The 15,161-nt window shown below is 34.7% G+C and overlaps 1 protein-coding gene across 2 annotated transcripts in view; it reads right to left on the minus strand.

The window, feature by feature from the left end:
* Positions 1-15,161, minus strand: part of LOC132284176 (uncharacterized) — a 31,076-nt gene that overhangs the window by 5,888 nt on the left and 10,027 nt on the right. For both annotated transcript variants that reach the window (XM_059786252.1, XM_059786251.1), the window contains exons 4-14: positions 11,866-11,922; positions 11,666-11,736; positions 9,407-9,506; positions 4,192-4,262; positions 3,942-4,042; positions 3,743-3,846; positions 3,596-3,649; positions 3,211-3,266; positions 2,951-2,989; positions 2,675-2,819; positions 44-225 (exon numbers count right to left, since the gene is read on the minus strand). In XM_059786252.1, the coding sequence (XP_059642235.1) occupies positions 44-225; positions 2,675-2,819; positions 2,951-2,989; positions 3,211-3,266; positions 3,596-3,649; positions 3,743-3,846; positions 3,942-4,042; positions 4,192-4,262; positions 9,407-9,506; positions 11,666-11,736; positions 11,866-11,922 (980 nt within the window). The remainder of the gene's footprint in view (positions 1-43; positions 226-2,674; positions 2,820-2,950; positions 2,990-3,210; positions 3,267-3,595; positions 3,650-3,742; positions 3,847-3,941; positions 4,043-4,191; positions 4,263-9,406; positions 9,507-11,665; positions 11,737-11,865; positions 11,923-15,161) is intronic.

The raw sequence follows: 15,161 nt of genomic DNA on the forward strand, positions 1-15,161 counted from the left end.
CGAGAACATTTCTTAAAGGATTGTAGGGGTAATGTGCACCCACCTGTTGTAAGTCTTTCCACTAGCAAATTGTACTTCTGGGCATGCCCATGCCAATGAGAATGTAACAGTGTGGACTGTACCAGCAGGAAGAGTCAAAGAAGCTGATACGGCAGCTCCAACAGATGATCCTGGTTCTGAAGGTATTGGAGTTTCATTGTGCTTAAGCCGGTCAAACGATCCATGCTATCAGAAAAATGAAAAAGTACTGAGATTTATGAGAGAATGATTGAGTAATAAACATGAGAAGAGGTCTGATCCCTCTTGAGTGTGTGTGTGTTCACGAAAAGTTGCAGATATAGCTCCTCCCTGTAACCAGATTCCCAAGTTTTCTCCCCACAAGTCACAATGCAGTAATGGACCACATCAAGTCTCAACTTTGTCTACCAAAAAATAAAATAGGTTGAATTACTCAGTGTCTCTCTACCAATAATGACCAACAAACCCCACCCCTTCCCCCACCACCCCCAAATCCAATGCCTTGATTTTTGCACCATGTTGAGAACCCAATGATGCCTGTACAGAGGAGGAGCCACATCCCATAGTAACTACTATAGCTAATTAATAGAAATAATCTAAATTTTCAGCAAAAGGCTCCTGCGAGGCAAGGACATGTGAAAAATAGAAATAGAATAACACAGAACTGAAAAAAAGCCCACGACTAAAATGCCAAAGAATTAATTTTCTCTTAGACATCAACATAGCTAATTAATAGAAATAATCTAAATTACACTCACACCCCCTGAGGTTAGCCCTATTGACAGTCATAAATTAGGCAAGACATATTGGCATGTTTAATAGAAATAATCTAATTTTTTAACAAAAGCCTCCTGATGAGGCAAGACATGGAAAATAGGGAGAGAATAACATGGAACTGAAAAAAGAGGTCACCAGTAAAATGGCAAAGAATTAATTTTCTCTTAAACATCAACATGTTGGATTTTGTATCGAAATGATGATAACAAACTTTGAAATTCTAAAGTAAGCAAACATGAGAATACTGGCATCGACAGAAAGACTAGTCGGGCAGAAGAAAAAGATCTCACATCCTCTGGTCAAACACTTCCTGAGTCGGAATAATCAAGTAGATACATCTTATACACCAAAATCAACATACATGGCCCTGGAGTCTAGAAATATTTAGTCACCTCTTATTCGTTATTCCAACACCCCCAACCCCACTGCATTTATTAGTAACCTATTTTTCATTCCAACCCCTGACCCCCGGTAAGGGAAAAAAAAAAAAAAAAGACAAATTTTTCTAGAATCAAGAAACCTTTTCAAGTCAAGTCGCATTATTGCGGCCCTCATATAAATAATTTTGTTTTAACTTGAAGACAACTGCTTGAACTTGGATTGCTACAGAATCTAAATGATGTGCCTAGGAAACAACCAGGGTAGAAGGATCAAAATATGTTACCCACATTAATTGCATGAACAACCAATCACTTGATTTTCATGCCCTAAAAAAATGAGAAAGAAGCTGATACTAGCATGAAGCGAGGTAGAAAATTTCGAAAATGGAAAAGGACAATGCATTTGTTACTCTGCTAGAAGTAGAGAAGAGGAAACTTCATTTGTTCCTTTTCCATTTATGAATTAAAACTCATTTAGGTAATGAGAAAAAGAAAATTCCTAATTTAAGAAGTATGAAGCATAAACATAATACAAAATGGCTATAAAATTCCAAAATCGGGTTCAAAACCTGATTGGTTTAACTGATCAACATTTTGGGCCAGTAAATTGATCAAATAAATTTTATTTCAAATATGAAGTGTAACTCAACCATATGATTGTCTATTTTATTACAGATCAAGAAAAGGACAAACATAAGGTATTATTGGATCCTCACCAAGACAAAAGGTATTATTTGATCAACTTCATAAAACATATTTGAGATATTTTACATTTGACTTATTTCTGTACTTTACACAGTTAATGATTCATCAGCGAAATTTAAAAATATTGTAATTCTAATGTTCCTATTAGTAATTTATTCTGAATAGGACCTAAATTATGAATTCAATATTCATGTTGTGTACATAGGTTATCAAATTGGTCATTGAAATGTAGGAAACCATTGAATGGTATATCATATAATTTCAATTTTCCACTTCTGTACTTGTAGGACGTCGCTTATTTATTTATTTTATTTTTTTGAAGTTAAAGCAAACACACACACCCATTATCCACAACATGTCTCTAGTGGGACTCGAACTCTCAACCACCCCCATTGGGGAGGAGAGGTCCCACCATTGGGCTAGAGGTCCTTTGGTAATTAGTTTTATAACTATCTAGGCATATTGCTTATGCTGATCAAGTGATCAACTTCACATTTTTCTTAAATATACAGGAAATCTGAATGACTCCGACCTTTTTTATTTGAATCTCAATCTGGGATACATGGTTTAAAACTCCTTAATAAATACAATTATCACAAATTTTACATGTGAAAGAACAATTTAAAAAAAAAAAAAATTCCCCTTCCAGACTGTGCACAATAAGCAAAAGAACTCATAGTAATTATTGTATAATGGAGAGAAAAAATAGAGGAGAGGGGGGGGGGGGGGGGGGGGGGGGGGGGGGGAGAACTCCACATATTACAAACATAGAATAATGGAGGAGACCAACTAACCTCTCTAATTTCATGCCACATATCTTTTGCTGTGATTCCATGGGAGTTCCCAGATATCAAGAAGCAAGGGCACTCGGAGACATGAACTGTATCTGTCTCTTCAGCAGCAATGGCAAAAGTCACAGGAGGATGGCCATTCGCAGTTCTGAAAGAATTCAAACTTGCATTAGAAAAAACAGGTGTAGCTATCAAACAAACAGAAAGGACCAATAACTGATCAAATCAACGAAGAAGAAATTTCTGTTTAATAAAGGAAAGGAGAGGAAATGAACTTGCTTGTGATGCAGAAGTACTCCATGCACACCATCTTTCACCCTAATAAGTATCAACACACCGTAAGTCATATTAAATCAATAAATAAAGTCAGATTTAACATGTTATGAAGCATTGACTGAGAAATGCATTAAGCAAATATACTAATGCATTATACTTGAATCCTATCAGCCAGAAAGATGAAACTCCATAGCAGTAATCAAAATCTAAATAAACTAGACATTTTCATATATTATTGAAAATCCATGTGGAAATATTCTTACATCATCTTTGAATTGGAGTGATGACCTGAAAATCCTGAGACCCCGCCCACTGAGTTCTGGACACAAAATATTAACAGTCTAGAGTAAGTTCAGCTATCAATTTCATTGAACATGCCAATATTCAATGCTGAACCATCACTTAATGGAGATTCCCATGCCACCCCCAACCCAAAACCTAAAATTGGAATATTGTACACACCATCACCTAGTATGAAATTTTAAGCACACTTAATGAGAATTCGGTATTCTATATTTTGAAAGAAGTCCACAGAGTTCGTTCAAAACGGAATACTAAAAGAAGGAGCAATACGGACACTTAATTATGGATTGTCCATTGGATAAGTTGAAAGAATGAATTTTTCAAATCCCAAATATTTAAACTTACAGCCCATGTGAAAAGCAAGGATACATCCGCATCAGTCTTTCCCGAATTAGAAAGCTGTAGGAAATATATGGAGAACAGCTTAGGACCAAGACTCAATGGAGAAATCAAATCATTATCATATTGCATTTCTCATTCGCTTTTCCATACCGTGAATGTAAATACTGCTACAGGGAGGCTGCTCTCCTTATAATTATGAGGAATAAATGGTGAAATCTGACGACATACAATATTGAGTTCTTCATCAGGTTGCCCTGCACCAAAAAATTTGATCAGGATCACCCAAAAATACAGGGTCCATCAATGTTATTAGTTTTTATAAGACTAACTGCTTTCTAATTATGAATACCCTTGTATACAGTCCAAGCCCTTGGAAACAAAGCATGATATGTACATCTCTCTCCATCAAGGTTCCAATCCCAGGATCCAATGCCTGAACCTTTACTTTGTCTGCATATCAAGTTATTATTAATAAATTTGACTGCTTCTGCAGCATTAAACTTATGATATTCATTATTTCTGCATGACGTACAATATTAAACGAAAAATTGATAGTAATATCTTGGGTGAATAAGATATTAAATTACTTGGCAACTTACTTGATGGACTCTGGACTTGCCGCGCATAATACAGTAGAAGATTTGTAGCCATTTGGGCGTGAAACAAAAACCTGGATGAGGTAAGGGCACCAAGATATCTTTAAAAAAATTGGAAAGGAGTTTTTAAGGAAAATTTTAATTTTTTCCCAATAGGGAATTCTTAAAACAATATCAAGCTCTTTGATACGTTAACTCAACCTGCCGCCAAAAAATGAAACAGTTCATGAAAAGTTGCACATGTCTAAGGCCCTTAACTATCAAGAAAATGAAATATACCGCAAATATCAAAGTTTAGATTCATCTGACAGAACTTGAAACTTCTGTTAAGGAACAATTCATCAATTTTTATTCTTTTATATGAAAATAAAGACATTATTAAATTTTCACACTCAAAAGTAATATTTCGTCCACTAACCAATGCATCTTTCATCTACTATCAAAAGAGTTTAAGATATAACAAAGTAATAAATACCAAATAATCAGATTAATTTATCCATTGCATTAATCCTCCTGAAAACTAACATCTTTCTTTTCATGGTTGACATAGTTTGATAGGTACCGACTTCTTCTTATATATATATATATATATATATATATATATATATATATATATATATATTTTCAACTATTATTTATATGCATTGATTGAGAAGAGTTTGATTCAATTATATATATATTTATATATTATTTACGGAGATAATTATTGTAATGAGAGTAGGGGTGCACGGTTCGATTTGGATCAATTTAAGAGTCTACATAGCAAATCGGTGAAAATAGTAGATGTGGCAGGTTAAAAAATAAATGACAAGAATATTCATGATTATGACATGACATATATATAGCATGTGATTGTGTATATTAATAAATTGAAAGAGACGATCTGCTAATTCTGTTGCCATTTCTCATTTTAATTTTTCCATTGGGTGCGTGGGGAACTTGGGGAGGGGGTGAGCGGACAGGGATAACTATAAACGACATCACTACAAGTCTTATTGTGACGGTACTTTTCAGAATCAATATTGTTGTGGGAAAGGAACTTTCCTAGATAAAGTACATACAAGACAGAAATTGCTGGAAAACATGTAGTGTGACAATTGTGTAACATAAAAACCCAAGACTCCCTAAAATATTTTGTTATTTTGAAGTAAAGCCTCTCTAAATTTTTGAGGATTGCATCAAGAGTCCTGTTGTACCGATCTACTCTTCAGCCCTAAGGCCCTTAACCCTATTTCTAACATCTTCAACTCCCACACTGCATTGAATCATGATGTGAGGGCAGTTTGGGGTGTATAGTCGTATGCGCATACATATGTAGCTATATTTACATACATATACAAATTTGTGTTAGGGGTGGAAAATCATGATAATGGATCGTGTTTGTGTCATGTCGAGAGAAGGTTATTATGTTATCCATGTCAACCCAAACACGATCCAGTTTATTTGTTTTAGAAACCCTTAACACAAACACAAAAAGACCTGTGTGACCTATTTAAAAATTAAATGGGCCATTTGAATAACGACCCAACCCGACCCGTTTAATATTTTTACTTTACAATGCAAATATAACAAAAAACTAAAATATTGAATGAAAATTTAATAAATGACTAAAATTTTCATTCCATCTTAATAAAATTACACAATTAACTTATGTTTCATCATAATACTATTAATTGACAAAAATAACCATATTGATTTAAATTTTAAATATATTGGTACTATTAAACAGGTTGATCTGACATGTTTAGTTAAATGGTCAAAATGGGTTAGAATAGGTCATGGGTTAACCTGACACGATTAACTAAACAAGTCAAATCTTTAAATGGGTTGAGTTCCCAAACCCAAACATAACACAATTAATTAACAGGCCAATTGGGACTGAAACGATTATAACACAACCACAATTAAGGTCAACCGTAACCCTCTAATTCCATGTTAGGCTCATGTCCTGTTAACAGATTGTGTCCAATTTTTTCAACCTTAAGTTGTGTATATGCGGATTAAAAATTCTTGCAGGACATAAAAACTCACTTTTGGAAGCTAACATAATACAATTAAACTCAAAGTAATATTCTTATAAAACCAAGAAATCACGAAAAATGACAAAGGGATAATTCCTAAAAAATGGAATTATGGAGTCCTCATGCCAAAATGATGGAGTCAACGGCACCTCTTTCCAAAATGATGGAGTTTTTATCAAAGTCTGACCAAAACGTGGAAATTTACTGTACATTACCCTTTTATTCCCAAACTACCCATGATTTTATCAAGGTATGTATATATATAAATATCATATTCCCCAAAACCACCACCGCCATTGCCAGCAACGCTGTCGTCACTCCACTGCCACAACCGCCGCCACAACTCTCTCTTCTTCCTCTATCTCTCCGCCGTTGCTCTATCCCATCTGTTTTCCCTCTCTGCGATTTTCTCTCTTTTCTCCACCATGGTCTCCAGCCACCACTACTAAAGACCATAATTATATAAAACATATGCACACATATAAGCATACATATGTTTATATATTTTGTATAAGTAATAAAATTTGATTGATGTTGCCTCCCTCAAAGACCCAATTGTATCTACATATATATAATATATACAAACATTCAATTTATAGCATTAGATTGATATCCAACATATTATTTCAATAACTTATACATAAATATATATATATATATATATATGTATATATATCCTTTGTAGAAGTAATTGAATCAGTCTCTCTCACAATATAGTTGCACCTTCTGATTTATATAGACACACACCCACAACCACTAGAGCGACGGTCGTCAGTGCACTAGCAGACTTGCTTCTCCCATTGGAAGCCTATCCAGGAGGAGGTGAAGTAGCGGCAACTGGAATCGACGAAGCTTTGAACCGGCAGCGTTGGTGACGAGAAAGGACAATCCACCAGAGATAGGAGGAATTTTGAGGGATTGCACTTACCTTCAGCTCTGTTAATGGTGTAATTGTTTTCCCAAAAGAGAGATGAAGAGAGAGAAAGGGACCAGGTAGGTGAAGAGAGAGGAAGGGCAATTTGGTAATCAAGGCATACCTTTATAAAATTTCATCATATTGGAAAAGTTGACTTTGGCTCCATCATTTTGGCATAAGGCATCCATAATTCCATTTTTTAGGAATTATCCCAATGATAAATCAAAGTGAAAAACATCTTTCAATCTTGATTTCCCAGGTTTTCTTGCCCTACCCAGTGTTCCAAACTCAGTAGAAAGTTTTTGTGTTTATGCCTTCATAATGGATTCTTTTCCGGTAAATATAGACTATAAAATATATTCAGCCACTTTATTTTCTTCTCAAATATCCCCAAATCATATAACCGGGAATGCCTCTTATCAGCCTTCAAATTCAACTTCACAGTCAAAAAACTTGATTGGCTTTAATTGTATGTCCACATCAACTCCATAGTAAATGATGAATTTGAATAATGAATTCTGTTACATTATTTCATTGCATTCTCATCAATGCAACCCGTCCCTCTTGCTGCACTTTCCTGTGTTTTATAGCATTAATGCATGTATTGCTCAATATTAGCATCTGACTTGCTCATATGCCAGATCGTCCCCAATTGAAATGATTAAAGTTCCACTAATTCAGGTACGAAGGAGGGTTTCGTGACTGCCACCTACTGTAATTTGTTCCCATGACTACAATCACCAGGAAGGCTGTCAACATTTCTGTTTTTAGTCCTTATAATGGAGCACAAAATTTCTTTGATACCGACTCAATGCTAGTGACATAGAAAGGGAGAATATCACTATATTCAATTTAAATATACAATGAAACTAAATTGTTAGAAATATGCCAAAACTAAGCTTATCCAATATATCAACATAACATAATTCGATATAAACTTCAAATGTATTATAACCTATTGATGTACAATGACATGCTGGATACCAAATTGATGGAGGATGGAATACTCTGATACCAAGTTGATACCAGATATCACATGGACTGTGGATGATGAGTATTGTCATCTTGACTCAGACTTTTTGGTGCTATACCGGGGAGAACTGATAGAGAATGATATATGAGTCGCAAGTGATTTTCCTCAACTTTTGGAAAAGGGCCAAAGGTAGATAAAATTAGGAATTGATGTGATTAGGGTTAATTTTTATTTATTTTATTATTTTGGTGATGTTTATTTTTAGGGATATTTTAGTACTTAGGCTTTGTTTAAACATTTGCCTACATAAAGGCTCTTACGTGACCAAGATATTAAACTTTTCAATTATGGAAAAAAAAATGTGATTGTAGAATTCTTTCTTGTTTTTCTCCCTCCATTGTTCTGGCTCTTCTATACACCTCAATCTTTCTAGTCTCATTTCTTCAATTTATTTTAATCCCCTTTGTCTATTTCTCCCCCTTTTCTTTTGCCTCATCTCATCTTCTACTTCACATCCCCTTCTTTCTTCTTGGTTATACATATATTGGTATGATCACCACCCATTCTACATCACCTATAGTGGCAAAATTTGTTCTTTAGCTCTTCATAATGCTTATCTGACAAATATAATTCTTTACTTTTCATTCTTTTGGCATTACTGAAGAGACCTCTGATTGAACGCACATAAAAGCTCTGTTACATTTGTGGAATATTACTCTCGTGAGAAATGAAAAGTTTGCTTCGCAAAATAGTTTCCACTTAATTTGACAATAATATTGATATATTATGTTTTATTAGGGATTTCAATATATGTATCAAGTTATAGCGTCACCCTTTTCAGGGATTGGTATTGAACACAACTTCTGTTAAATCAACCGAACCATATAGAGTTACTAAGAGAAAAACCATCACTTCTTTGAGTAGCATGCTCCTTCTTGCTGGCCTATCAACGTTCTCCTAATTTCTGTTCTGAGAGTGTGCTACTGAAACATCTAATGTTTTCTGTTCTAGTTGTCCCCTCCAAAAAAAAAAAAAATTGTGGTTGTTATGTTCATATCCAATTTTCAAACAAGCTTGATGCTAAGGCCAAAGAGTTTTTACAAGATGATGCAATGACCGCTGACATCATTACATCAACAATCACAAAATTGGGTATCTAGCACCCTCAAACTGTTAAATTGTCAATAAACATGAAGATATCAAAATGAATGTCTATAGTACGGGCATATGACAATATGTAAAACACATAAAAGTTTTTGACGATATGTAAAATATATAAAATCAATTCATAAAAGCTAAAATACCTACTGAAAATTGGTTTGCTAGAACTGGGATATCGTCACATGCTCTGGGAAATAGTTGATAGCGTTGGAACTCGCCTCTATAACTTCTTCCAATGCTTCCTGCACTGAAGGATGATGTTTTTGAGCATCAAGAGATTACTGAAATGGATAAACTTTAAAAAGATTTTCATCTGACCAACTACTACTAACATGACAATAATGGTTGTATTATGGGAAATAGAGGCTCTCTCTCACATGCATAACAATGGCAAGTTGAAGATAGTGAGGAAATGTGCAACCTACAATCATTTGTAATTGTTCTAAAACAATTTCTCTTAGTCCGTTTTGCAAAAATAGAATTGCATGATACAAGCATATTATAAGAAATATTATAGGCAAAGATTAGCCAGAGATCTAAACCAGCTTTTATTTGCTTAATTACAATAGGATCAAGCAGCCAGTGAGTTCAATTTCAATCACAACTTCTCAAATCCTAACTCAATTGAATTTTTGTGTAGTGTGGTGTCCTTTCAGAATGTTTTAACATTTAATTTCATAGAGATAAAGCAACATTATTCATAGTAGATAGAAATTTTCAACCATTTGTAAATTAAATAATTTAGAATCATAGATTCTATGTATATAACTGATTGCATCAACTTCCCTTTTGATGTAGTGGTGGGAGAGTTAACACCCCTTTACTAATAAAGCATAAGCCTTGGAAAGTTAGAGAGATTCCTTATTGAAAGTTTTTGATTAATTATACCTCCTCCAGTTAAAGACATTCCGTTCTATTCTATTACATGCCATGTCTCCTCCAATATTAAAATATTTTTAGGATTTTTAATCACTAACGACTATAAAAATATAAAATTTTATATGAAAGAACAGATATTTGACATATATCGAAGGCAACATAGTTAACCTCGGTTCTTTCCTTGCCCATTTTATTATTTTCTAATTTTAGGATTTTAACGGCATATTCATACATGAAAATTTGTGGCCCGTCTCGCTAACAATTCTACAAATAACTTGCTAATCCATTCTTAGTTACTAATTAATTTTCTTTTATTTTTTTAACAGTATTATATCAAGGTATACACTATCTATTAGGATCTACAAATCAACAATATGACATTTCACATTTGTTATATGGTCTTCTCATCCTATTCAAGCCCAGTAAAGCTATTAATTGTGGGTTACAAGTTTCATGATATATTACTATCTGTTGTAAAGTTTTTTATCCGGATCTATAGAGGTCTAACACGGAAAGAAGAGTCATCCCCATTCACGCGGCTTCAATAGTCCTGAAACTCATCCTCCATTATCTATTCGGTGTTACACCATGAGATATAAAAAAAAAAAAAATCAAAGCTGATATCAAACATGTTTCAATTAACATCAAATATGAAGGTTTGTTACCAATAATTTAGTCCTTTCCACAATAATTCTTCACCAATGGATGCCATATTCTCTTATTTATCTTAGTCATTCTTGTAGAAACATCATAATCTGAAACACACAAAAAATCATTGACTTATCCCTCTCCCCTGAGGGAGACTTAGGTGAGTAACGTACCGCTTTACTCCTAAGTGACTGTATATTAAAGGCAAGAAAATATATTACACTTTTCCTGCCCCTCTAGGAAGTAAGCTTAAGGACCCAACCCGATCTGTCATTATACCTTGAGAAGTAGAAAGAATTGCAATCCCCATCCCACCTAAAATTCTAGGAATTAGTTGATAATTAGAATAGATTCCTAAACCGGGTCGACTGATGTGTTTTAAATTTTGAAATATTTCTATAGGGGCATATTACCCTTGCCTTTTTCTTTGTTTACAGAAGAAGAAATAACCACCCTCAGAATTGACTAGGTCTAAATTTGAATTCAATGATTTTGCTACGGTGTAACGCATAAGTGTGGATAACCTTCTTTTAAAAACTAATTCCAATAATATAAATAAATATAAGTTATTATTTTTCATTTATGTTTTTTTCTTGAATTTATTTTAATAAGTTTCCCCTTCCATGTATCGTGAATTTAGGGCCCTTCTTTGAGTTACCAAACATTTATGTACCAATTTTCGCATCAACCAGCCATCAGCTAGTTCAGATTATGATCTCAAGATAATTTAACCATTAGTATTTACACGGAAATATATATATATATATATATATATATATATTAACCATTAGATAGTGATTGCACTGATTTAACCACAATACAGATGAAATGTCACACCAGCACATGAGCAGTTGTAAGTGATCAAGAATGAATGCCTACCCAATACCACCAAGCGGAACACCATGATAACATGTGATGAGACGCTTATGGAAAGGATCGACTATTCCTGGCTGAAATAAGAGACAGGAAATATGATGGTGGTAGGAAAATTAGAACGAAACTTGCATGAAAATTTTTATCAGTCCAAAAAATATATAAAACATATATACAAGAAATCATTTATGGGTAAGAGATAGTACTCTTCCTTCAGAAGCTGTTTCGTTTACGTATTGCCTCAACCGCAGAATAAATGCAGCCTTCCAAAAATTAAAACGGTATATAAGACATAAAAGACAAGAAGAACAAAATAAGCAAGATACATAGTAGTAAAAGCCCTTGATGAAAGAGAAATGATTGTCATTTTTACATGACTTAAAGGTTCTCTAAATCACCAATAATTTTCTTACTTATTTTCATTTTTCATTCTTCCTTTTTGTTTTGTGTCCTTCTATTCTTCTTTTATTTTTCTCCCTCACCCTATCAATCATGATAACTATAACTTACACATAAAAATTTAAAAAGTAATTCCATTCTATAATGAAACAAATCAAGACTCGTAGCATTGGGTGGTGGGTAAACTATGGCTAGCCCGGTGCACGAGACGCCCACCATTGCGGGATCTGGGGAGGATCAAATGAACGCAGCCTTTCTTCTGCATGTGGAGAGACTGTTTTCCATTTTGACCCGCGACCTCCAGGTCACAATTGAGCAACCTTACCGTAGTGCATAAACTATGATGATCATAATTTCATACCCCAAACCAGGGACTAACCTAGGAATTTTTGTGAGGGGCACCAGCGCGCGCGCGGCATGCGCCATGGGCGCCCATGGTGCCCCGTCTTGGCAGCCTTGACACTGATTTTTGTTTTGGCCTTATTTCTTCGTCCGGACTCCGAATCAGGCGATTCTTGAGTCAAACTTCGTTAATTTTTCATTGTCTATCCAATGGTGTGCTCGGTAGCACCCACATATTTTTTGGAAATGACCATTTTGCCTCTAGGGTTAAACATTGTCGTTTCCAACCCTAGTTTTCCGTATCTTGTCTCTTTGAGTCCTGTGACTTCATAAGGAGTCACGTTTGTGTCTTAGGGATGACGCACGTCTCTAGAGACTTCATTTTCTGTGTGAAAGGACCATTTTGCCTTTGGGGCCATACTTGGTCTATTTTCAACCCTTGCTTTCATTTACGTTCTCGTTAAGTTCCGCGGCCTCATGGAAGGTCGCTTAGGTGTTTTAGGGATAATGTATATTCCTAGAGGCCTCGTTTATGTTTCGCTTCTGCATTCGGGATTCGTTATCAGATCAACCTTTGGGTCATCACAAGACGCACTGGCTTATATAACCAGGGACGTCACAGCAATAGTAGATTTTTTAAGGGCAATATGAAAATTTCATAGGTATATAATTCAAAAAAGGAAAAATCACTAGTATTAATACTAAAAATATATATTAAAAAATCTATGGGGCCAATTGCCCCCACTGACTATGCACTAGGTCAGTGCTTGCCCCAAACTCAAGAACAATTAAAGGTATCAGAGCATTCAATCAACAACTCATCACACAACTAAGAGAGGTCCTTTCTAATTTCGGAATGTGTACTGCTATGTGAAACACAAACATATATACACAATTTAAGGCAATGAGGCTTTTCTCGTTCAAATTACGCATCTAAGCATCTCTTATTTTTATTTTTTATTTTTTTCTGATTCCTAAATTAGCAGGCTTGATCACTTAGAAGTTAGAACTAATGATCTTACATAGCTTTCAAAAAAAAGAGGACTCAAATTTGTGAGAAGAGGGGTGTTTGGGATTCTTTAGCAATGACAGGGATGGTATCTTGCACTGGAGGAGTCGCAGAACAGGTGTTGCAAACAAGTGCTCTGTCGCTACTTGCTGGTGCCATTCTGTTGCCCATTTCATTTTCTGTTATCGCCATCTAACTTGTAAAAGAGTTAATCGCTTTTTCACGATTTTAGTAAAACTTTGGTGGTGAACGAAGCTTGTGGAAGCATATACTTCACTGTTTACCAACAACAACTGTAGTTGTTTGAATGTTGGTTGTGATATGTGCATTCTACTAGTGAATACTTATATCCAGTGGACTACATAAAATTATACTTTTCAATTGAGCATTCGATCAATGCTCTCTGGAAACTGCTTAATCAATCGACCATTTGATCGATGCACATTGCTTTCTAGTTGCAAAGTTAGTTTTGAAAAATGAACAGAACTTAAGGTTCAAATAGCCATTTTTCAAAAAATCTTGTAAAACATTTTCATACACCCAACCAAGATGAAAATAGGTCAAATGGGGTTTATTCTAAGGTCATTTTACCTGTGACCTAGATGTGTGATTGAGGATGTGAATAATCCATCATGATGTTTGCCATTCTGTGTCTGTTGTGTCTTCAATAGATGTGTTAGACTTATACACTTTGACACCTTACAACATATGTTTTGAGTAGAAATTCTCCGACACATGACTCATATACCAAATATATATATATATATATATATATATATATATACATATTTCATTTTCACTGTAACAGTGCATTGTGGTCAGTTATACATTCTCAGTGGGGAGAAAAAAATTAATAGTAGGAATGACATGAATTTCCAGAAATTGAAGAGACCAGTTTATACATATCCTATTGCATACTACAGGTACAAATTTTGTTGCTTTTTTATGAATGATATTAATGAATTAGATGGAACTCTATAATTGAATCTTGGCAGAGGCATCACTAGAACTATTGGAAAGTAGAAGATTTATTCCCTCCATAGGTGGATTCGTAAGGAATGTATTTTATGTGCATCATTGACTTTCCTAGAATCATGGGATAATAAGTTAGAGAATCCCACTAATATAGACTTTCCTAGAATCATTGGATAATAAGTTAGAGAATCCCACTACTATTGAAATTCATTCTAATTCATTTTTTAGGAAGGTTAGTTTCCTATTTTATCTTCCTGTGATTAGCTTTGTACAGGCTGTAATTTGTGTATATAAGCCGTGTATTGGCTTTCTCAATTACAATACAATTTTAATCTTTTCTCCTAAATTTGTCATGGTATCAGAGCACTAGGCTCTTTTCTGGGAATCACAGTCTCTTCAGCCTTAATTGCCAAAGAGAGATTATTTTTTCCTTATCTTTTTCAGGAAACGCCCTGGCCTTCATTGCCATTTTTTTTTCTCTGAGTTTATTCTTTTCTTAAACCCAATCCAATATGTCTGAGACCAAATCATCTTCTGAGGAAGTCATCTTGCATCAAGCATCCGGTGATTTGCAGAACATTCAGGTGGCATACAAACTGAATGGGAAGAATTTTTTGAAGTGGTCCCAATTTGTTCAAACCTATTTGAAGGGAAAAGGGAAGCTCAGCCATCTCCTAGGGACAGGTCCAAAGAAAGGAGATCCAAAGTTCGATGCGTGGGATGAAGCAGATTCCATGATCATGTCATGGTTGTGGAATTCAATGAATCCAGAAATCA

This window comes from Cornus florida, unplaced genomic scaffold (genome assembly GCF_030987335.1).
Source record: "Cornus florida cultivar Cherokee Brave unplaced genomic scaffold, ASM3098733v1 CherokeeBrave_3.0.0_Hap2_Chr11, whole genome shotgun sequence".
Lineage (NCBI taxonomy): Eukaryota > Viridiplantae > Streptophyta > Magnoliopsida > Cornales > Cornaceae > Cornus > Cornus florida.